Here is a 24,889-nt window from a genome sequence, read left to right as displayed (position 1 = left end):
AACGTAAAAAATACTGAAAACACCAAGCATAAGAAACTACTCTTTATTTTAGACAACCTCATAAAATTATTTTCACATCCCCCCCACTTCTTGCTCTTAATCCTCATCTTTTAGTTGAAGAATAAGGCTTGAGAGAGAGAAAGGAAAAACCATAATGGGTAAACTTAGCAGCACCAACACGGTTCTTTCATCAAGGCGTAGCTCATCATTTCTCCAAACTGACATTCTACAGAAATGTCTTCCAAAAAGCGTTAAGTTTTCACAGAGTGGGGACTATGATTTCCATGCTCAAGTAGTGTAGGAAATGGGAGATTGTTAGTTTTGTTTACTGTAACACGAATTCTCAGAGTCCTCAGACCCTCTAATGTGGGTGATCTCCAGAAGGAGAAAGGGAGTGTGTGGTATTTTCCAAGCTTTTTGAGCAAACAATCCTTTTCTCACAGAACCCATCAGAAACAGTTTGGAGTATGCTGGTAAATATGTTTTGGGGATTGAAGTCAGAAAGGCTGATCTTTTCATATGGTTCCTCCTATTCTCTGCTAAAGCCAGCAACAGAGTAAGTTGACTCTAGCATCAAGACCACTAGTCATATTAAGAAAGGGCAGGTTGGTCAAGAATGGAATAGGAAGAACTAGCTGCCTCACTTTTCACTTTCGTGCCTACATTTTCTTCACTCCCTAAGTTATACAAGATGTACATTTCCTCTCTTAAGCAACTTAATTGGATGCTACTTCCCTCCTTTTGTGACAGAGCAACTAATTCATCACTACCTGAGGAGACAAAGTGGGTGCCACAGAAGCAAGACTAGGCCAGTGGGATTTGCCTAATAATAAGATGATAGCACAGAGGGTAACGTATTCAGAGAGGAAGGCAGCCTTAAGAAATGCAGAAATAGCCAAGCAAGATTTTTCCAAGCACTGGTTAAATCACCAGCAAAACAAAGCATTTATGTGAGTACCTCAGGCCTGGGTACCTCTTTGCTTGAAATCCGGCAAGATCTTGGAAAAACGTTTGCCCTCAGAATCTATCTCATTGCTTTAATTAGTTGTCTCCTTTGGGCCTGGGCACAGTTCTGGCACTGATCTGCAACAGACTCCCTTTCTAAAACTGAGCTTGACCACATCAAAAGTTTATAAAACAATCGCCATGGTAATTAAACTTGCATTCAACACCATATGGTAACAGAAGATGGCAAAGGATAAGCTTCAGATCTTAGATCTTTCCAAGTAGGGCATGTTAGATAAGGATAGAAGGATTAGTTGCAAGCTGGATCTGAGCTCAGGCTTGGCATGAAGGAAACTGTCTCCCATGTGGTTTGGAAGAGTTAGGGGCTCCCTGAGCTCTATTGTGAACTGTACGGGTTTCATCCAAGGAATGGTATAATGTGGGCATAAAACCATTCTTCAGACAACTGAAGATGGTCCCCTTCTGTAGCCAGAAACACTAGCTGTCCTGCATTGTCCATTTCTTTTAGCCCCAGGCGGTCCTGCAGAGGGAAAGCCATAATTAATCAAAAAGCTTAATGAAGTTTTGGAGTAAAATGGTAAATATGTTAACTCGAGATATATTGTCAAAATAAAATTGAGGTATATTTTCAAAAATGCCAAAAAGAATATCTCCTAGTTTTTTTTTCTTTCTTTTCTTTTTTTTTTTTTTTTTTTTTTTTTGAGATGGAGTCTTGCTCTGTCACCCAGGCTGGAGTGCAGTGGCACAATCTTGGCTTATTGCAACCTCCACTTCCCGGGTTCAAGCGATTCTCCTGCCTCCGCCTCGCGAGTAGCTGGAATTACAGGCGTGTGCCACCACGCCCAGGTAATTTCTTGTATTTTTAGTAGAGATGGGGTTTCACCGTGTTAGGATGGTCTCGATCTCCTGACCTCAGGTGATCAACCCGCCTCGGCCTCCCAAAGTGCTGGGATTACAGGCGTGAGCCACCACACCCGGCCAGTTTTTTCTAAGTATTAAAAATGTATATGTAATTGAGACTGCACTATATAGAGTTCTAGATTCTGCTTTTTGAAAAGCTTCTCAGAGTCAGAGGACTACCTATAGGTGGGCAAGCCATGGACAACACTGCCTCAGCATGCCATAGGTAAGTGGAACTGAGCCAAAGACAGGAGAACATTAGCTAGGTAACTTAAAAAACATCCAACCCAGGCCAGGCGCGGTGGCTCACGCCTGTAATACCAGCACTTTGGGTGGCCAAGGCAGGTGGATCACCTGCGGTCAGGAGTTCAAGACCAGCCTGACCAATATGATAAAACCTCATCTCTAATAAAAATACAAAAATTAGCTGGGCATGGTGGCGGGCACCTGTAATCCCAGCTACTTGGGAGGCTGAGACAGGAGAATTTGCTTGAACCCGGGAAGTGGATGTTGCAGTGAGCTGAGATCACGCCATTGCACTATAGCCTGGGCAATAAGAGCAAAACTTCATCTCAAAGAACAAAACAAAAAAACCATATGCAAGCCTTAGGTAACAAACCCTGGACACTTCCATATTCTGGAGTTGAAAATGTCATTACCCATAGCCTAGGTGCTGGAGAACAACCCCTGGTTGGGAAGATAAGCAGTTACAACAGTGCCAGAATGGTGCTTCTGCCATGGCCACCATTATTTTGAGTTTCACAATAGGGAAGTTCTTAGCTGTAATTTCTCAAGCCTTTTTTTTTTTTTAAATCAGACTCTAGCTTCCCTTTTTACCTCACCACTGAAGTTGAGGCACCCAATGCAAAAGAAAAGCCAAGAGGAGACAAATGACCTCTGAAATAACATGGAGGAATTCTAGTAGAAGGTGACTGGTTCAGGTGTAGTACTTATGCATTTTGGAGAGTCTGTCTCCAATATAAAATCCTTAGGGCTGGGCATGGTGGCTCACGCCTGTAATCCCAACACTCTTGGAGGCTGAGGCAGGTGGATCACCTGAGGTAAGGAGTTCAAGACCAGCCTGGCCAACATGGTGAAACCCTGTCTCTACTAAAAATACAAAATATTAGGCATGGTGGCGTGTGCCTGTAATCCCAGCTACTAGTGAGGCTGAGGCAGGAGAATCGCTTGAACCCAGGAAGTGGAGGTTGCAGTCAGCTGAGACCACACCATTGCACTCCAGCCTAGGTGACAAAGCAAGACTCTGTCTCAAAAAAGAAAAAATCCTTAAAGTGTAGAAGGCCCCAGAACTGGAGGTGGTAAATTACTGCAACTTCTGCTTAAGATACAGGACCTACTGCTAAACAAAATTCACAACTCTAGTCCCAATCGGTCTCCTGCAGGAGCTTCCCTTGTAGTGTGTAATTTAGAAACAGGATTTCACATCTGTTAATGTTTAAAAGTAATGTTCCTTGGCCAGGCACAGTGGCTCACACCTGTAATCCCAGCACTTTGGGAGGCCGAGATGGGTGGATCACCTGAGGTCAGGAGTTCGAGACCAGCCTGGCCAACATGGCGAAACCCCATCTCTCCTAAAAATATAAAAATTAGCTGGGCATGGTGGCACACACCTGTAATCCCAGCTACTAAGGGGGCTGAGGCAGGAGAACTGCTTGAACCCGGGAGGCAGAGGTTGCAGTGAGCAAAGATTGCTCCACTGCACTCCAGCCTGGGAGACAGAGTGAGACTCCATCTCAAAAAAAAAAAAAAGAATGCCCCTCATCATGCCTGGAGGCTTCCTGGATTTGTAGCAGACGCACCTCAGCAAAGGCAGCTAGTTTTAAAACCTTTTTATCAAAAAAAGGGAATCAGACATGAGGTTTCTCTTGTTCTTCCTTGGAAACCGTAAGGTTTCAGGATGTAGTGAATTTCTGTAACGCAGTGCCGGATAAGCTAGAGCAATAATCAAGAGCCTAACAAGCTTCACCCATATTGGACATAAGTCAGGTGTTTCAGGAGTACCTAGTGCTCTGAGGTGTACAGGGCAGGGCTCCAGCACCAAAGAACCTAGCAGCTTCAAGAACTGGGAGCTGAAAAAGACAGCACAACCTCCCAAGATAGATTCCCCGCCAGTTACCTGTGTGTACAGGGAGGTCTCCTGTAAGGGAATGGTTTCCTTGGCTTGGCCACTTCTGTAAAATCCAAACCACTGCAGAAGAAGCAAAAGAAATAAGGTCAGATATGACACACAGCACATACTGCCAAACTAATTTGAGACTGGTTAGAAGCCAAAACTGCCAACAAAGTGAACATCATAAAGCTGTAGCAAGAAGGAAAAATGGATAGGGTGCGTCTGAGTCATCTCTTCTTAAGGGTGGAGCCCGAGGGATGAGTTAAATCTTTCTGAGGGGCTGCTTTCCACTTCCCCAGAATTTCTGCTTCCTACATTTATTAAGCAATAAATGTGAAAAATTCCTGGGCTGAGCTCTAGACATTCAAGGATGAATCTATCATCTGTTTCCAAAAACCTCCCAGTCTTGCAAGGCACAGAAGCAATTCACTGCTGAGCACAGAGGTCAGCAAATGTTTTTGTAAAGGCCAGATACAAAATATTTTAGGCTTTAAGGGCCATATGGTTGCAACTACTCACTGCTGCCACTGTAACAAAAGCAGCCACAGACAGTATGTAAAAAGTAAAACTGTTCCAATGAGGACACTGAATTTAAATTTTACATAATCTTTATATGTCAAAATACTTTCTATGTCTAAATAAATTTTACATAATCTTTATATGTCAAATTCTTTCCCCCAACCATTAAAAAATGTAAAAACCATTCTTCACGTGTGGGGAACACCAAAACAGGTAGCAGGATGGACTGGGCCTGTGGGCCACAATCAGCCAATCCCTGGTGGTGTGACATAACGTGAGGAGTGTCCTAACACAGGCTGATGATCTACAAAAGGGATCACATTCTGCTTGGAAGGGGGATGGCATCTTGTCCTTGACAGACGAATAGGAACTGTCAGGTGGAGAAGCCAAGGAAGTACATTCTAGAGACAGAAAAACATGAACAAAGTTTGCATACGAGAGAAAAAGCACAAGTAGTACAATATGGCTTGATCAAGAGTGTATGAAGTGTGCAGACAAGGAGGATCAGGCTGGAAAACAGGGTGAAGCCAGATCAAGGCAGACCTTGGAGGCCAAGCTTAGGAACTGATATATTTTGGGCTGCTGATTCTGAACACTTTTTGGGCCTCTGGTCTCTGGAAAATGGATTAAAATTATAGACCCTTCCCCAGAGAATGCAATTACATAATTTTGCATAGAATTTTGGGGTTGGGGGGTAGATTACAATCTTCAGTGTCCCGCTTATGGACCTCAGGTGAAGAACTGTTCTATACAAAAGTTGGTGGAAAGGACTGCAGGTTTTTTCCCCCAGCAGGCAGCTGTATTTTTTCATTTCATTTCATTTCAATTTCATTTTATTTTCTTTTTGAGACAGAGTCTTACTCTGTCAACCAGGCTGGAGTGCAGTGGCACGATCTTGGCTCACTGCAAGCTCTGCCTCCTGGGTTCAAGCGATTCTCCTGCCTCAGCTTCCTAAGCAGCGGGGATTACAGGTGGCTGCCACCACGCCTGGTTAATTTCTTTGTGTATTTTGAGTAGCGATGGGGTTTCACCAAGTTGGCCAGGCTGGTCTTGAACTCCTGACCTCAGGTGATCTGCCTGCCTTGGCCTCCCAGAGTGCTGGGATTACAGGCATGAGCCACTATGCCCGGCTGGCAGCTCTATTTTAATGCCATTTACTCTCCTGGCATGTGGCCTAAGTAGTGTCTCACCTCCGAATCTACAGGGTCCACAATGGAATCATTGAGGAATTTCACCATCACAAACTTCTTCAGGGCCATCAGGTTTTTCTTGTAGGACTCATTGATACCCTGAAAGAAAGGCCAGCAACACCTAAGGTCATTACCATCAGACACCAGCAGGGGGAGTAAACCCTTCCAGTTCTCTGGTCTCCCTGACCCTGTGCCACCATGTTTCTTCCCCATGGATATGGGCTGTTTTCCAGCTTCTTGCCTAGGATATACCTGTACAGCTTTTTTTTTTTTTTTTTTTTTTTTCCCTCTAAAACACAAAACAAAAAAAAACCCTTTATGTTATTTTAGATTCAGGGGGGTACATGTGCAGTTTTGTTACAAGGGTATATTGTGTGATGCTGAGGTTTGGAGTTCTGTTGATCCTTTCACCCAAATAGTGAACACAGTGCCCAACAGGAAGTTTTTCAGCCCTAGCCCCTCCCTCCCAGCTTTTGGAGTCTCCAGTGTCTATTGCTCCCATCTTTATATCCACGTGTACCCAATGTTTAGCTCCCAATAATAAGTGAGAGCATGTGATATTTGGTCTTCTGTTTCTGTGTTCATTTGCTTAGGATAATGGCCTCCAGCTGCATCCACGTTGCTGCAAAGAACAGGATTTCATTCTCTTTTATGACTGTGCAATATTCCATGGTGTATATGTACCACATTTTCTTTATCCAGTCCACCGCTGATGGGCACCTAGGTTGGTTTCATGTCTTTGCTATGGTGAACAGTGCTGCAATAAACATGAGTGCAAGTGTCTTTTTGGTAGGACAATTTGTTTTCCTTTGGGTATATACCCAGTCATGGGATTGCTTATACAGCCCTTTTTTTTTTTTTTTTTTTTTTTTTGAGATGGAGTCTCGCTCTGTCGCCCAGGCCCGAGTGCAGTGGCACCATCTCAGCTCACTGCAACCTCTGCCTCCCGGGTTCAAGCAATTCTCCTGCCTCAGCCTCCCGAGTAGCTGGGATTACAGGTGGCCGCCACCACGTCCAGCTAATTTTGTATTTTTAGTAGAGGTGGGGTTTCACTATGTCGGCCAGGCTGGTCTCAAACTCCTGACCTCAAGTGATCTGCCCACCTCGGCCTCCCAAAATGCTAGGATTACAGGCGTAAGACACCGCGCCTGGCCTTCCTATCTGACTGACATGCCACCGGCCATGGCATACAGGTACAAGTATGAATTTACACCACACTCCATAGGTGTCCATCACATAGGTGAGAGGCTTCTAGTCAGAGAAAGCCAAGACAAAATAAGAAACTGCAAATTCTGGGTGGTTCTGCAAATTCTGGGTGGTTCTGCAAATTCTGGGTGGTTCTGTGTTGTTTTTTGTTTGGTTTGTTTTTCCCTTCAAACTTTCTGTTTAAAAACAAAAAACCAAAAGACTCTCCAGATGAGTCTAATATAAACTGAGCCATCTAGTTTACCAGAACCTACCAAACCATGTTTGTGTCTGGGACATACTCAGTGCCTACTGTATCTCTCGTCTAGGTAAATCTCTAGAGAAAAATCCACCCCCAAACTGATCCATCAGGAAAGCTTCCCTCATTGAGACAGCAGCTGTGAATTTCCACCTAGCCCAGTCAGCAACCTACTGAGCTTATCCTATGTGTTTCAACACTGGGAGAGGGAAAGAACTTAAGGGAAGAAAGGCAATTGAATTTCAATCTCTCTAAAAGGAACTGAATCTCAAAGGCACTGCCTCCCAAAAAAACAGAACTTCTGTTTCCTAGGATCTGCCCAGGACAGTTTGGGTAGTCACCACTGATTTGTTTATGAGGACCTAAACAGGAAAAAGAACGCACATCTATGGGAACAGGGTTTGGGTGCTTACCCGCTCCTGATTTATATCTGCCAAGAAGATGCTGTGGTTGCGATATACATCCTCTTTTATGGGGTCATGCCAGTATTCAGCTTGCACGAGGCTGTAGGAAGAAAAAAGAATGAGGTGATCAAGCTGCAGGTCAGTCAGTATGCCTCGGGCACGCTCAGTGCAAAGGCCACCAAGAGACTTTAAAAGGACAAAAGGCCGGCCAGGAGTGGCTCATGCCTGTAATCCCAGCACTTTGGGAGGCTGAGGCAGGTGGATCACAAGGTCAGGAGTTCAAGACCAGCCTGACCAAGATGGTGAAACCCCGTCTATACTAAAACTACAAAAATTAGCTGGGCGCGGTGGCAGGCGCCTATAATCCCAGCTACTCAGGAGGCTGAGGCCGGAGAATTGCTTGAACCCCGGCGGCAGAGGTTGCAATGAGCCGAGATCGCATCACTGCACTTCAGTCTGGGCGACGGAGTGAGACTCCGTCTCAAAAAACAAGGACAAAAGGCCAAAGCCCTCAAGTCCCAGGCCTTACCCTTTAATACAGAAGACAAGACTTGCACCTATAAAACAGTCTGTCAACAAGACACCTTGTTGAGACAAGGACTATTCAGCATAGTACAGAAATTGTAAAAGATGCAGGCAAAGGACTCATCAATATTTGCTTCCCCTGTGACACTGGAGTTTGTCGTACTTATCATGTTGATATAGTTTGGCTGTGTCCTCACCCAAATCTCACCTTGAATTGTAACTCCCACAATTCCCATATGTCACGGGAGGTGACTGAATTATAGGGGTGGGTCTTTCCTGTGCTGTTCTCTTGATAGAGAACAAGTCTCATGAGATCTGATGGTTTCAAAGAGGGGAGCTGGGCTGGGTTCCGTGGCTCATGCCTATAATCTCAGCACTCTGAGAGGCCAAGGAGGGCAGATCACCTGAGGTCAGGAGTTTGAGACCAACCTGGCCAACATGAGGAAACCCCGTCTCTACCAAAAATACAAAAAATTAGCCAGGCATGGTGACATGTGCCTGTAATCCCAGCTACTCGGGAGGGTGAGGGAGGGAGAATCGCTTGAACCTGGGAAGAATAGGTTGCAGTGAGCCAAGATCACGCCATTGCACTCCAGCCTGGGAGACAGAGCGAGATTCCATCTCAAAAAAATAACAAATAAAAAATAAAATTAAGAGGGGAGTTTCCCTGCCCAAGCTCTCTTCTTTTGTCTGCTGTCATGTGAGATGTGCCTTTCACCTTCCGCCATGATTGTGAGGCTTCCCCAGCCACATGGAACTGTAAGTCCACTATAAACCTCTATTTGCCCAGTCTCGGGTGTGTCTTTATCAATAGCGTGAAAACAGACTAATATAGTAAATAAGTACCAGCAGAGTGGGGTGCTACTGAAAAGTTACCCAAAAATGTGGAAGCGACTTTGGAACTGGGTACCAGGCAGAGGTTGGCACAGTTTGGAGGCCTCAGAAGAAGACAGGAAAATGTGGGAAAGCTTGGAACTTTCTAGAGACTTGTCGAATGGCTTTGACCAAAAGCCTGATAGTGATATAGACAATAAGGTCCAGGCTAAGGTGGTTTCAGATGGAGATGAGGAACTTGTTGGGAACTGGAGCAAAGGGGACTCTTTATACTTCTTTCCAATCTCTCTCCACTTTCCCTTCCCTTCCAGCCTCCTCAAAACGGGCACTGTTACCACAAGGCCTCACATGGGGAAATTCGAACAAACTCTATCCCAGGTTGGCAGGGAGAGAAACACAAATTTCTACAACATAAGCTCCCCAGCCAGAGTGGAAGAGCTGCCCAGAGGCAGTGGTCCTGAAAACCCCACTCAGCGGGGCAGGGCGGCGTACAGCCCAACGGAGCCAGCTACGTCAGAGGAGCAGATAAGACTGAAGTGAAAGGAAGCAACAGTCAGAGTGACATTCTAGAATGTGTTTATACATGTATTTGAAACCTTTTAAAGGTTTAGAACTCTGAACATTTGTAGAATGCAAAAAAAAAAAAAAGTTCTTGAGGAAAATTAGAAGTGTTACTTCAGTGAACACACAAATAGTAAGGAAGCAAAACAGTCTTATTGCGGATATGGAGAAAATGTGAGTGGTCGGCCGGGCGCGGTGGCTCAAGCCTGTAATCCCAGCACTTTGGGAGGCCAAGACGGGTGGATCACGAGGTCAGGAGATCGAGACCGTCCTGGCTAACACGGTGAAACCCCGTCTCTACTAAAAAATACAAAAAAAAAAAAAAAAACTAGCCGGGCGAGGTGGCGGGCGCCTGTGGTCCCAGCTACTCGGGAGGCTGAGGCGGGAGAATGGCGTGAACCCGGGAGGCGGAGCTTGCAGTGAGCTGAGATCTGGCCACCACACTCCAGCCTGGGTGACAGAGCGAGACTCCGTCTCAAAAAAAAAAAAAAAAAAGAAAATGTGAGTGGTCTAGATAGAAGATCAAACCAGCCACAACATTCCCTTAAGCCAAAGCCTAATCCAGAGCAACGACCTAACTCTCTTCAATTTAATGAAGGCTGAGAGAGGTGAGGAAGCTGCAGAAAAAAAAAAGTGTGAAGCTAGCAGAGGTTGGTTTATAAGGTTCAAGGAAAGAAACCATCTCCATAACGTGAGAGTGCAAGACGGGGCAGCAAGTGCTGATGTAGACGCTGCAGTAAGTTATCCAGGAGATCTAGCTGAGATACTTAATGAAGGTGGCTACCATGAACAACAAATTTTCAGTGTAGATGAGACAGTCTTATATTGGAAGAAGATGCCATCTAGGACTTTCACAGCTATAGAGGAGAAGTCAATGCCTGGCTTCAAAACGTCAAAGGACCGGCTGACTCTCTTGTGAGTGCCGAATGGAGCTGATGACTTTAAGTTGAAGCCAATGCTTGGTTTTTAAATCCTAGGGCCCTTAAGAACTATGCTAAATGACTATGCCTGTGCTCTATAAATGGAACACAAAGCCTGGATGACAGCAGATCTGTTTACAGTGTGGTTTGCTGACTATTTTAAGCCCACTGTTGAGACCTATTGCTCAGAAAAAAAGATTCCTTTCAAAACATTACCACGCAGCTGGGCATGGTGGCTCACACCTGTAATGCCAGCACTTTGGGAGGCCAAGGTAGGAGGACTGTTTGAGGCCAGGAGTTCAAGACTAGCTTGGGCAACATAGCAAGACCCCACCTCTACGAAAGAAAATTCTTTCTAAAATTAGCCGAGCATGGTGGTGCATGCCTGCAGTCCTAGCTATTCAGGAGGCTGAAGTGGGACGATGGCTTGAGTCCAGAAGGTGAAGGCTGCAGTGAGCTGTGATCACACCACTGCACTCTAATCTGGGCAACAGAGCACAACCCTGTCTCAAAAACTATGTTTTTTAATTTAAAAAAGTTTAAAAACAAACTTAAAAAACAAACAAATATTACAGCTCATTAAAAAGCACCTGGTCACCCAAGAGCTCTGATGGAGAGGTACAAAGAGATTAATGTGTCTTCATGCCTGCCATAGCACATCCATTCTACAGCCCATGGATCAAGCAGTAATTTCAACTTTCAAGTCTTATTATTTAAGAAATACATTTACAAGGTTGTAGCTGCATAGACAGTGATTCCTTTGATACATCTGGGCAAAGTAAATGGAAGACCTCATGGAAATGATGTATCATTCTAGATGCCATTAAGAACATTAATGGGCTGGGTACCATTCACTTTGGGAGGGTGAGGAGGGAACATCAATGGAGCCCAGGAGTTTGAGACTAGCCTGGGCAACATAAACGAGATCCCATCTCTACAAAAAAATTTAAAAATTAGTGGGGTGTAGTGGCTAACACCTGTAGTCTCAGCTGCTCAGGAGGCTGAAGTGTGAGGATCACTTGAGCCTGGGAGGTTGAGGCTGGGTTGCAGTGAGCTGTAATGGCACCACTGCACTCCAACTTGGGTGACAGAGTGAGACTTTGTCTCAAAAACAAACAAAAATTCATGATTCACAGGAAGAGGTCAAAATATCAATAGTAACAGGAGTTTAAAAGTTGATTCCAACCCTCATGAGTGGCTGAGGGATTCAAGACTTCAATGAAGGAAGTAACTGCAGATGTGGAAATAGCAAGAGAACTAGAATTAGAAGTGGAACCTGACGATGTGACTGAATTGCTGCAATCTCATACAACAGATAAGGAATTGCTTCTTACGGATGAGCAAAAAAGTGGCTTCTTGAGATGGAATCTATTCCTGGTGAAGATGCTATGAACACTGATGAAATGACAACAAAGGATTTAGAATAAATATTACATAAGCTTACATAAAAGCAGTGGCAGGGTTTGAGGACTGAGTCCAGTTCTGAAAGATGTTCTACTGTGGCCAAAATGCTACCAAATAGCATCGTAGGCTACAAAGAAATCTTTCATGAAAGGAAGAGTCAATTGATACAAAGTTCATCATTGTCTCACTTTAAGAAATTAGCACAGCCATCCCCACCTTCAGCAACCACCACCCTGATCAGTCAGCAGCCATCAACATCCAGGCAAGACCCTCCACCAGCAAAAAGATCACTTGCTGAAGACTCAAATGATCATTAGCATTTTTTAGCATTACAGTATTTTCTAATTAAGGCATGTACTTTTTTTAGGCATAATGCTACTGCACACTTAACAGCCTTCAGTATAGTGTAAACATAGCTTTTATATGCACTGGGAAACCAATAAATTTGTGTGACTTGCTGTATTATAGTATTTACTTTATCGTGGTGGTGTAGAACCGAATCCTCAGTATCTCTGAGGTATGCCTGTAGTTTGGTACATTACTCTGTAACTTTTCTGAATGGCTGAAAAGTCTCTGAGACAGCCTGAGTAGATGCCTCAATATTTCCAGAAAACAAAGTTGCAAGTTCATCAGCTGAGGACAAAGACGTGGGGAAAACGGGACAACTGGGGACAAGCACTCTGAGATCCACTGCGGGTGGGGTGCAAACTGGGAGCAGGGCCCCGAGCAGACCTGGGGAGGGCAAGTTGCTATGAAAATTAAACAGGATAGGCCGGGCGCGGTGGCTCACGCCTGTAATCCCAGCACTTTGGGAGGCCGAGACGGGCGGATCACGAGGTCAGGAGATCGAGACCATCCTGGCTAACACGGTGAAACCCCGTCTCTACTAAAAAAAAAAACACAAAAAACTAGCCAGGCGAGGTGGCAGGCGCCTATAGTCCCAGCTACTCGGGAGGCTGAGGCAGGAGAATGGCGTGAACCCGGGAGGCGGAGCTTGCAGTGAGCTGAGATCCGGCCACCGCACTCCAGCCTGGGTGACAGAGCGAGACTCCGTCTCAAAAAAAAAAAAAAAAAAAAAAAAGAAAATTAAACAGGATATGTAAAGCTCTAGCTTCCCCCGAGCTGGAACAGGGGAAGATGGAGGCCAAGGCCGAGGCCAGGGCAACACTGAAGTATTCATTGTGGCAGGGAGTGTAGGGGTGGGAGGGTACAGCATGGGGCGGGGCATGGCAGAGAGCAACCTGCGAAGGCAAAAGGGAACTAGAGGGTAGATTTTACATCCAGGAAGGAGAGCGAGAACTGTTACACCATTCCTCGTTGCCCTCATCATGCCAAGCCAGGAGCTTCCTCACCAGTTACTGTGCGGATTAGGATATCACGTTTGCTTTGCTAAGGTTAAGTTATCTGAAGAATGTGGAAGACCTCTTTTGGGGTCTCTGCCTAAGGCCCACTCTTGCACTCTTCCTGCCCCGCCTACTGGTTTACAGGGAGGTGGGTATGAGGAGTATGCATGGTTCCACTTTTCTGGCCACAGTTAATGAGAGCAGAGGTGGACACCTGACCTGAGCCGGGGCATGGTCCCTTCCTGAAGAATCTGAATCAGGACAGAGAGATTCTAGCCTCAAACTGAGACAATCTCCTAACAGAAGATTAAACATTTGGAAGCTGTGCGAGGCCACCTTCCATCATGTGGGTGGCAGGGGAAGCTGGTCTGCATGGAGAGAAGCAGCAGCGACACAGAAAGAGAAGCAACAATGGCAATGGAGAGCGAATACCCTGGCTCCTCGTGGCTCCCAATTCTTGATTCCAGGCCCTGTGAGGCCTTAGGCACCAACAGAGTATTACTTTCTTTTAAAATTTACTTTGGCTTGATATGGTTTCCTTCTTGCAACCAGAATTAATCTTCCCTAATACCAGGGGCAACCTAGGACAGTATCACAAAGACAAAATGATTTCTCCTTGTTACTTTAAGCCTTCACCATCTGCTCTGCTAAAACGGTTCTCACACTCATTCATCTGCTTGCTTGCTTTCAAAAACATGTTGGCATTTTTTATGGTCTCTTACCTCCTTTCTCCCTGTTCTCTCTGCTCTTGTGGGTTTATCACTTTTTATTCTTCTGCTATCACTTCATTAAAATTTAAGGAGGAAGATAAACACATCAATCTACTGCTTTTAATCAGTATCTTTTATTTTTATTTTTTGAGACACAGTCTCACTCTGTCACCTAGGCTGGGGTGCAGAGGCGCAATCTCAGCTCACTGCAACTTCCGCCTCCTGGGTGCAAGTGATTCTCTAGCCTCAGCCTCCAGAGTAGCTGAGACTACAGGTGTGCGCCACCACACCTAGCTAATTTTTGTATTTTTAGTAGAGATGGAGTTTCGTCATGTTGGCCAGGCTGGTCTCGAACTCCAGGCCTCAAGTGATCTGCCTACCAAGGCCTCCCAAAGTGCTGGGATAACAGGCATGAGCCACCGCACCCACCTTAATCAGTATTTACGTGTCACTTGTCACCCCCGATGGACTGCTTACTTAGCATCACTAACAGAATTCTGATTGCCAAGAGCTGTTTTGGTTCACACAAAGAAAGAAAAGTATAGGCTTTTTGGAGGCAACTGGGCAAGAGTGAGAATCAAGAGTAAAGGAGGAAGAATGAAGTCTAAATACCATGCAAATCCATGAGAGCAAAGAATATGTAGAATATAAATAATTAAGTTGTGATTAGCCACAGCCAATCAAACCAGGCAAAGGGGAGAGCCTGGTGTAGCATGAGGGTAAAAAAAGGAGACAGAGGTACAGAGTATCTTAGTTTTCTATAAAAACCATCAGGTGGTACTGTTGACCCAAAACAGCTTTGTGGCTATTTGTGTAGCCAATGAGTGGGAAGAGAAAAGACAGCTAGCTGTAGGTTGTTCCAACATGAGTCAGTCACAAGGCTGTATCTTGGAAAATGGCTTCAAGAATATACTGTAATAAAAAGTTGTTATTTGACAAGAATGAGACACTTGGAAAACCCACAGGATATTAGTTGATCCCAAACTCCAGCTATCATCTAGAGAACATCAGACCTACCATCACAACTTCTGTTTTTTTTTTTTTTTTTTTTTTTGAGACAGAGTCTCCCTCTGTCACCCAGGCTAGAGTGCGATGCGCAATCTCGGCTCACTGCAAGCTCCGCCTCCTGGGTTTTTTAAGTGATTCTCCTGCCTCAGCCTCCTGAGTAGCTGAGATTACAGGCACCACCGTGCTCAGCTAATTTTTGTATTTGTAGTAGAGACAGGGTTTCACCATGTTGGTCAGGCTGGTCTCAAACTCCTGACCTCATGATCCACCCGCCTCTGCCTCCCAAAGTGCTGGGATTACAGGCGTGAGCCACCATGCCCGGCCTACAACTTCTAAGGATAGAGCCCGGGAATCCATTTTTAATGAATTTCCCTGTGGTTCTGATATACAATTAAGTTTGGAAACAAATGAACAAGCACACACTACAAAAGTAATTCTGCATCTTTTTTTTTTTTTTTAAATAGATTTTAATAGAGACAGGGGTCTCACTAAGTTGCTCAGACTTGTCTTGAACTTCTGGCTTCAAGCAATCCTCCTGCCTTGGCCTCTTAAAGAGTTGGGGTTACAAGTGTGAGCCATCGTGCCAGGCTGGCCATGCTAAATACCCAAACACATTTGAGGAGTCAGGGACAGTGATGTAGGGAGTAGCTACCAACATAAAGAATCTGTCCTCGGCCGGGCGCGGTGGCTCAAGCCTGTAATCCCAGCACTTTGGGAGGCCGAGACGGGCGGATCACGAGGTCAGGAGATCGAGACCACAGTGAAACCCCGTCTCTACTAAAAATACAAAAAATTAGCCGGGCGCGGTGGCGGGCGCCTGTAGTCCCAGCTACTCAGGAGGCTGAGGCAGGAGAATGGCGGGAACCTGGGAGGCGGAGCTTGCAGTGAGCCGAGATGGCGCCACTGCACTCCAGCCTGGGCAACAGCGTGAGACTCCGTCTCAAAAAAAAAAAAAAAAAAAAAAAAAAGAAAGTCAGCATGGTATTTTCACACGGTGACAGGTGTGTAATCTTTTCAGCTAACTATACATACCGTTCCTGAACAACTTTGGAGTACGCGCCAGCATTCAGTGTTTTTCTGATAAAGTCACAGATGTGAGAGCTCTCTCCTGGGCATCGAGGGAGTCCAAAAACACCTACAGAGGTAGATGACAAATATTCATTCCTTCAGTAATCATGTATCCAATACCCACTATGCACAAGGCGCTGTGAGAAACAAAACGAACAGGACCAAACTCTGATCTCATTCACTTGTTCCTCATGAAAATAAAGTGCAGAGAACGAATACCATCACCAGCTTCCTCCTGGTGCTGCTTACACTCCTTCCCGCCTAAGGATCTTTGTACCTGCTCATCCCTGGAGGATGTGCTGCATCACATGGCTGGACTCATTTTCAGCTCTCAGGTCTTGGTCCTAGGCAAGTCATATCTGACCAGCTTACCTCAAATAGTACCCATCCTCATTTCCTTCCCCTCCCCCAGTTATACTTCATCCTTAGCATCCTCATCAATAACACTGTTTTGAGTACCACGAATAGTTCTGAGCAAAATACTGGCAATAATTAATGTAATCCCCACAACCAGCCTGTGGAGTAGATATCATTATTTTCCCCATATCACAGATAGAAAACTGTAAAACTGAGAGGTTAAATACCTTGTCCAAGGTTAGACAATAAGGGATAAGGATCAGACACAGGCAGTTTGGCCCCAGAGCCCACTCCTTTAAGTGCTACAACCATTAGTGTGTCCTTCACACAGTATCCTGTTGTTCTTGTTTTTTTCCAAGAGATTGGGTCTTGCTATGTTGCCCAGACTAAAGTGCAATGGCTATTCACAGGCACAATTATAGCATGCCACAGTGCCTCGAACTCCTGGCTTCAAATGATCCTCCAGCCTCAACCTCCCAAGTAGCAGGGACTACAGGTATACATCACCTCGTGCCCGGCTATCCTCTATTTTATCGTGTACATATATATATGTGTGTATATATATGTGTGTATATAAGTGCATGTATGTGCATATATACGTCTATGTATGTGTGTATATATGTGCATATGTCTATGTATGTATGTGTATATATGTGCACATGCGTGTGTGTATATATTTCATGAACGTAAGGACCTTGTCTGTCTTGTTCCTGGCATATAGTAGGTTTTCAATAAATATTTGTTGAATGAATAATAAAGCTTGTTTTACCAACTTGTGTTTGTATAATCCTTATACTTTTAAAAAGTGTTTTCCTACCTATTATTTCACTTTATCCTCTGAAAAATTCCTATAAGACAGGCAGGACCATATTTTGGTTTCCTCTGTGAGTGGAACCTAAGATACCAAATTACTTGCCTATGACTAATAGTTAATTGGGTGAGTCCAGGTTTCCTGATTATATGGAGAATCATTCTGCTCCCACATTATACCAGCTAATAGCTATACCCATCGCAACAGAGATGAAATTCCATTCTAAAGACACATCCTTCCCCAAAAGTATGGAATTCTGTCTAAACAGAAAACCTGCTGTTTCTCAAAGGGTTTAAATTTAAAGACAAAAGAGCTTACACACTATTCTTTGCCTAAGCCTAAATTCAAGAGGATATCACCAAGTCAGAGAACAGGAAAGGTCACTCGATTTTCCTAACTCCTCAACCACCGCCTGCCATGTGGCTATAACCATCTCACTTCCATGCAATCGTGTCAACAAAATTGGAGAGAAGTAGATGTCAACCTAGTGATGCAGGCCTCTGGAATCCTACGTCTCTTTCTATGTCTCCAGCAATGCTGGCTAGTTTGTTAAAAGCTAGAGAAACAGGATTTTGCAAGGATGGCTGATGTCTTGTGCAAATACAGTTCCTAGATTTTTTTAAAATCACATGGTCATGTGGGTTAGAACAGAGAAAAAAGAAAGCAAAGAGGCAAAGTTACCTTGATGTTGTCCCCCAACTGAGATCAGATTGATCATGGGAGGTGAAGGGCATCTCTGAGCCACTGCCCTCCTATGGAATAAAAGGGAGTTTCAGCTCCGACTGTCAGATGGAAATGTATCATCCACAATCGGCATCACAGATTAAGCTGGTCATCCTCTGTGGTTCCCCAAACCCACAGAGTTTCAGGATTTTCCTCTGATATAGGCGAATGCAAATCTTTCTTTCAACTTTCATAGAAAATAAATTAAGCTCTGGCCGGGCACGGTGGCTCACACCTGTAATTCCAGCACTTTGGGAGGCCAAGGTGGGTGGATCACATGAGGTCAGGAGTTTGAGACCAGCCTAGACAACATGGTGAAACCCCATCTCAACTAAAAATACAAAAAATTAGCTAGGTATGGTGGTGAGCACCTGTAGTCCCAGCTACTCGGGAGGCTGAGGCAGGAGAATCGCTTGAACCTAGGACGTGGAGGTTGCAGTGAACCAAGATCACACCACTGCACTCCGGCCTGGGCAACAAGAGCAAAACTCCGTCTCAAAAAAAAAGAAAAGAAATTAAGTTCCATAAAGCTTCATACACGGGAACGTTTTAGGAAATTTCCCTTCCAAGATAGGTGACAATCTTGAATTGTGAAGGAGTGGATTTATCTGAATAAAAGAAAAAAAAAATCCATTCCATATAAGTGGTACAATGTAACAAAAAGGAACTTACAGAAATTGGCCTCCCTGGGAGAATCCCATAGCATTGTAGCCTTGCTGCAATTTAGGATCCTTAGCAAGTGTCTGACACACTGTTGTTACTTGGGAATTGACATTCAAGAAGAAGCTGTTTTCCACGTCCTAAAAAAGAAGCCAGAGACAAGTGACAGGATGCGACTGAAAACAACCACTGACATCTTCTCTAAGAGGTAAACTCGTTTAGGTTGGTATCCTCACACGAGCCACTCAAGGGTGAAAGTATCATTGTATGATTTGCTGCTAAAAACACAAGGCAAAGCATTTCAACGGTATATGCTATGAAAGCAGTCAGCAACTCCTCAAAGGAACAGCTGTGAAGCGCCTTACCTCCATCAAGGTCTTCCCAATCTCTAAAGATAAGACGTAAATTCCAGGTATTTTCTTCTCAACCATTTTTTTAATAGCACCCATGCTTAAGGGATTGCAACAGCTGTCTCCTAGCCAACAAAAAACAATGATGGAAACTCATAAGTCAAAATATTATTTACTCTTTAAAAACTTTGAGGCCTCAAAGAGCATTATCAAGAATGTGAAAACAATGTACAGAATGGAAGAAAATATTTGCAAAACATTTATCCAATAAGGGCTTAATATCCAGAATATACTAGGAATTTATAACTCACTTACAACTCAAGGATAACCTAATTTAAAAACAGGAAAAGGAATTAAACAGATATTTTTCCAAAGAAGATATACAAATGTCTAACAACTAGCATGTGAAAAGCATGTGAAATGCAAACCAAAACCACAATGAGATACCATTTCGCACAGACTAGGATGTCTTTAATAATACTCTTTAATAGAAACCAACAAGTATTGTCAAGGATGTAGAAAAACGGGATCCCTTGGACATTGCTGGTGGGAATGTAATAAGCAGCCACTGTGAAAAACAGTTTGGTGGTTTCTCAAAAAGTTAAACATACAATTACTAAATGACTCAGCAATTCAACTCCTAGTTATACACCCAAAAGAAATAAAAACACACGTCTACACAGAAACTTGCATATAGATGTTAACAGCAGCAATATTTGTAATAGTCAAAAGGGAGAAACCATCCAGAACGCCATGAATGAATGACTGAACAAAATGTGGTATATTCACACAATGGAATATTACTCAGTTATAAAAAGGAAGAAAGTGCTGACACACGCTACAACTTGAATGAACCTCAAAAACAATACACTAAGTGAAACAAGCCAGACTCAAAAGGTCACAGAATGCATGATTCCTTTTATATGATCAAAAAGAATAGGCAGATCCACTGATATACAGAAAACTAAGTTGGAGATTATCAAGAAGTAGTAGGAGGGGAGAACAGGGAGTGATTGCTTAATGGCTATGTGTGTTTTCCTGGGGCGTTGAAAAAGAGAGAAGTGTTAGTTGCACAACATAGCAAATACACTAAATGCCACTGAATTGCACAATTTAAAATGGTTAAATTTATATGAATTTTTACCTCAATTTTAAAAAATAGAAGAAAGAACATTTTTTGCTTAGCTCCTGTTCATCAAGTAATAACAAGCTTCAAAAGTCCATACAGGAGCTGGGTGTCGTGGCTCACGTCTGTAATCCCAGCACTTTGGGAGGCCGAGGTGGGTGGATCACGAGGTCAGGAGCTCGAGACCAGCCTGGGCAACATGGTAAAACCCCATCTCTACTAAAAATACAAAAATTAGCCGGGTGTGGAGGCGCATGTCTGTAGTCCCAGTAACTTGGGGGGCTGAGGCAGAAGAATCACTTGAACCTGAAGGGTGGAGGTTTCAGTGAGCCAAGATCATGCCACTGCACTCCAGCCTGGGCAACAGAGCAAGGCTCCATCTCAAAAAAAAAAAAAAAAAAAAAATTCCATATAGGCCAAGCATGGTGGCTCATACCTATCATCCCAGCGCTTTGGTAAGACGAGGCAGGAGGGTTGCTTGAGGCCAAGAGTTTGAGACCAGTTTGGGCAACACAATGAGACCCTGTCTCAAAAAACCCAAAAAGCCCATATAGGATAATTAAGACACCATATTTACAAATGAAAAATAAGCACAGGTACACATTCCCTTCCCCTATCACACAGGATATTTGGGGTGAAGAGATGCAAAGTTTTGTCTTCAGGGCCAGGACTAGGGTGAGGCAAATGAAGCATCTAGGACAGCGGTCCTCAACTTTTGGCACCAGGGACCAGTTTCGTGGAAGACAATTTTTCAAAACTGTTCCACCTCAGATCATCAGGCATTCGTTATTTTCTGATAAGGAGCACGCAACCCAGATCCCTCACATGCGCAGTTCACAACAGGATTTGAGCGCCTATGAGAATCTAATGCCACTGCTGACCTGAGAGGAGGTAGAGCTCATGGCCGTAAGGCTCCAGGCTCACTCACCTCCTGCTGTGTGGCCTAGTTCCTAACAGGTCACAGACCCGACCCAGGGAGTTGGGGACCCCTGCTCTAGGGCACAAAATTTAAGGAGGCACTCATTCTCAGGTTTATGTAAGTGCTGACCCTGAATTTGAGAGTGAGTGCCTCCTTAAAATTTGCATTTCAGGAGCCTCTTCATCTTGTCCTAATCCCAGACTTGTTTCTTCTATTTCAAGGAACTAGAACTAGGAACAGGAAGCAAACTGGCTACTGAGTAGGAGAAGTGGAGTGAGATCATTTCCCATTTCGAACTTACTCATTCCATTTTCAACCTGCAAGAAAGCTTAAGCACCAATTTTAGAAGAAGAAAAGGCTATTGCCTAGAGAATCGTCTATTCCTTTTATTTCTCTGAAAACAACGTTCTCCACACTGAGCTGTAATTGTAGGTTACTTAACTGCCTCTGCCTCCCCTGCAACTGACTGTGAGCTCTGGGAAAACACAAAGCTCCTAACTTGTGTCCTCTTTTGACCCCACAGTAGTAGCCCCAGGGCCTGGTGCAGAACCTTGAAAGTGTTTGTATTTGCTCACTCTAATTACTCTGAATATTTTTCTGTAACCCATCCCAATGAAGCTCTCACTGTCACCACTCTCCCAAAACTGCTTTTGTCAAGATTAGTCATCTTTATATTGCTAAATCCAATAATCAGTTGTCAGCCTTTATCTTCCTTGACCCATTAACATTTGATACAGTTACTCAGGACCTATCAACATTTGATGCAGTTGATCATGCCCTTCCTCCTGAAACACTTTCTTCACTTGGCGTCAAGGACACTGAGCTTTCCTGACCCCTCCACTTCACTGGTTGTTCGGATATAGTCTCCTTTGCTAGTTTCTCCTCATTTCCTCCACCTCCAAAGGGAATGGAGTACCTCAGGGCTCAGTCCTCTGTGTACACTCATTTCCTAGGTGATCTCACCAGGCCTTTAACTACTAGCTGTATGCCGAAGACTCCCTACTTAAATCTCCAGCCGGTATCTCTGTCCTAGACTCCACGCTCCATGCCTCTACAACACTTCCTGGATGTCTCATGAGGATTTCGAGTTTAGTAAGCCCAAAAGCAGACTCTTGATCTTTCCCCCACCCTAAGTCAGCTTGTCCTACAGGCTTCCCCATCTTGGTAAAATGAAAACTTCACCCTTCCAATTGTCCAGGCCAAAACTTGTGGAGTCATCCTTGGCTCCTTTCTTTCTCTCTTATTCCAAGTCTGATCTGTTAGCGATCCACCTTCAAAATCTATCCAAACTTTGACCACTTCTCAACACCTCTATTGTTACTCTACAGTTTCAAGCCATCATCATCTCTTGTTTAAATTATTGCAATAGTTTCTAACCTGTCTCCCTGTGACTATCCATGAACCCCTACAATCTATTCTCAATACAGCAACTAAAGTGATTCTTTAAAAATGTGTCAGATCGGCTGGGCGCGGTGGCTCAAGCCTGTAATCCCAGCACTTTGGGAGGCCGAGACGGGTGGATCACGAGGTTAGGAGATCGAGACCATCCTGGCTAACATGGTGAAACCCCGTCTCTACTAAAAATACAAAAAAAAAAGCCGGGCGAGGTGGCGGGCGCCTGTAGTCCCAGCTGCTCAGGAGGCTGAGGCAGGAGAATTGCGCAAACCCGGGAGGCGGAGCTTGCAGTGAGCGGAGATCTGGCCACTGCACTCCAGCCTGGGCGACAGAGCGAGACTCCGTCTCAAAAAAAAAAAAAAGAAAAAAAAAAAATGTGTCAGATCATGTCACTCATGTGGTCACAAAGTTCCCCATGACACTCTAGCCAAAGTCCCTGCATTAGTCTTACTAGGCCCAATAACTTCTGTAACTGCCCCTCCCTTCCAAACTAAACTCCTAACTTCTTCCCCTTGCTCACTCATTTCCAGCCACACTGACCTGAATGCTGTCTGTTGAATATACCAGACATACTTCTGCATCAGGGCTTTCCCATTTACTGTTCCTTCTACCAGATAGCCAAATGGCAACTGTCCTCATCCACCTGTTTTGCATTCAGATGTCACTTTTTTAATGAATTCTTTCCCAACTTTGCTTTATTAAAAGTGCAAGCGCCCACCTCATCTTTATCCTACACCCTACTATACTTTTCTCCATTGCACTTATCACCATTTGATATGTTATGTTTTACTTATTAATTTCTTTATAATCTGCTCCTCCTACTGGAGAGTAGGTTCCAAAAGAACAAAGACTTTAGCCTGTTTAGTTCCCTACTGTATCCTCAGCACCTAGTAGGTGCTCAATAACTGTGTTAAATTAATATAGGTTGAGCATCCTAATCTGAAAATGCGAAATCCAAAATCTGAAAGTTTTTCAGAGCAGACATAATGCCACAATTGGAAATTTCCACGCCTGACCTCATGTGACAGGTTGCACAAAATTATTTATTTATTTATTTATTTATTTTTTATTTTTTTTTTTTTTTTGAGACGGAGTCTCGCTCTGTAGCCCAGGCTGGAGTGCAGTGGCCGGATCTCAGCTCACTGCAAGCTCCGCCTCCCGGGTTCACGCCATTCTCCGGCCTCAGCCTCCCGAGTAGCTGGGACTACAGGCGCCCGCCCCCTCGCCCGGCTAGTTTTTTGTATTTCTTAGTAGAGACGGGGTTTCACCGTGTTAGCCAGGATGGTCTCGATCTCCTGACCTCGTGATCCACCCGTCTCGGCCTCCCAAAGTGCTGGGATTACAGGCTTGAGCCACCGCGCCCAGCCAACATTATTTAAAATATTGCATAAAATTCACTTCCAGCAGGCCGGGCGCGGTGGCTCAAGCCTGTAATCCCAGCACTTTGGGAGGCCGAGACGGGGGGATCACAAGGTCAGGAGATCGAGACCATCCTGCCTAACACAGTGAAACCCCATCTCTACTAAAAAAAAAATACAAAAAACTAGCCGGGCGAGGTGGCGGGCGCCTGTAGTCCCAGCTACTCGGGAGGCTGAGGCAGGAGAATGGCATAAACCCGGGAGGCGGAGCTTGCAGTGAGCTGAGATCCGGCCACTGCACTCCAGCCTGGGCGACAGAGCGAGACTCTGTCTCAGGAAAAAAAAAAAAAAAAAAAAACATTAACTTCCAGGTATGTGTATAAGGTGTATACGAAAAATAAATGAATTTCCTTGGGTCCAACCCCCAAGATATCTTGTTGTATATATGCAAACATTTTTTTTAAAATCCGAAATACTTCTCAGTCCCAAGCATTTCAGATAAGGGTTACTCAACTTGTAAATGAACTGTAGGTGCCTAACAAAGCTCTGTTCAATGTGTGAAGGAATAAATAAAAGGGTAGATGCGCCAGTCATGTAGCCAGCCGCAGCTCACCTAGCCTGATCAAGTGCGAGATGCCGCATCCTGACGCCACTACTGTAAGGATTAATCAAGGACAGCATGTAAAACCTCAACGCCGTGCGCGGCTCTCCTTGAGCTCATCAAAGGACGGCTCCTTCCCCTTCTCTCTTTCCAATGCAGATCCTTCAAATCCTTCAAATCCTAAAATGTCGAGGCAGCCGCGAGCTGTGGGGCCAGGTCCTCGCCCTCTACACCCGCATTTTGCAGATGCGAACCGAGGCTAGGAGGAGAGAGAATCGCCAAACCCTTTTCAGCTTCTCACTCACTCACCCATCCCATGCCAGATCACCAACGGCAGCGGCGCCGGCGGGTCCAGATGATGCAACGCCCGGGCAGCGCAGGTCCATGGCAGGAGGGCGACAGCCAAGAGCCACAGGCAGCTGGGCGACGCCATCTTCACTGTGTCACATGACCGCGGGCTCGCGCCTCCCGGAGCCGCGCTCCGCCCGCCTGGGCGTGACGCCGCCGGCTGCAGACTGCAACCTGCGCATCCCGAACGGATGCGCAGCCTGATGGGCGTTGGCCCTACCCTGGAGCTTTCAGCGCGACAGGTCCCCCGCCAGGCCCCGCTGGCCGAGTGGGGCTCCGCGCTGTTGTAGACCGCCCTCTGCGGTGAATCAAAA

The 24,889-nt window shown here is 44.9% G+C and overlaps 1 protein-coding gene across 1 annotated transcript; it reads right to left on the bottom strand.

Annotated features, from left to right (window-relative positions):
• Positions 1-70: 70 nt before the first annotated feature.
• On the bottom strand, positions 71-24,666 carry PPT1 (palmitoyl-protein thioesterase 1). The gene is made up of 9 exons (NM_001261332.1): positions 24,537-24,666; positions 18,844-18,953; positions 18,491-18,618; positions 17,777-17,847; positions 15,892-15,994; positions 7,564-7,654; positions 5,707-5,805; positions 4,004-4,075; positions 71-1,486 (listed from the first exon to the last, which is right to left on the bottom strand). Exons 1-9 carry the CDS (start codon positions 24,658-24,660, stop codon positions 1,364-1,366), a joined length of 921 nt encoding a protein of 306 aa, NP_001248261.1. The 5' UTR covers positions 24,661-24,666; the 3' UTR covers positions 71-1,363.
• Between the last annotated feature and the right edge of the window lie 223 nt (positions 24,667-24,889).

This window comes from Macaca mulatta, chromosome 1 (genome assembly GCF_049350105.2).
Source record: "Macaca mulatta isolate MMU2019108-1 chromosome 1, T2T-MMU8v2.0, whole genome shotgun sequence".
NCBI classification, from domain to species: domain Eukaryota; kingdom Metazoa; phylum Chordata; class Mammalia; order Primates; family Cercopithecidae; genus Macaca; species Macaca mulatta.
Note: the sequence above shows the minus strand (reverse complement) of the source record. Positions and strands in the feature narration are given on the sequence as shown.

Bases quoted from the DNA above. Each gene is read 5' to 3' on its own strand.
- PPT1 (NM_001261332.1), bottom strand. From the start codon at position 24,660: ATGGCGTCGCCCAGCTGCCTGTGGCTCTTGGCTGTCGCCCTCCTGCCA. The intron at 15,995-17,776 runs GTAACTTTGCCT...CTACCTCTGTAG, and splicing joins AGTTGGGGGACAACATCAAG to GTGTTTTTGGACTCCCTCGA. The intron at 5,806-7,563 runs GTAAGCACCCAA...CCTTTCTTTCAG, and splicing joins CAGATATAAATCAGGAGCGG to GGTATCAATGAGTCCTACAA.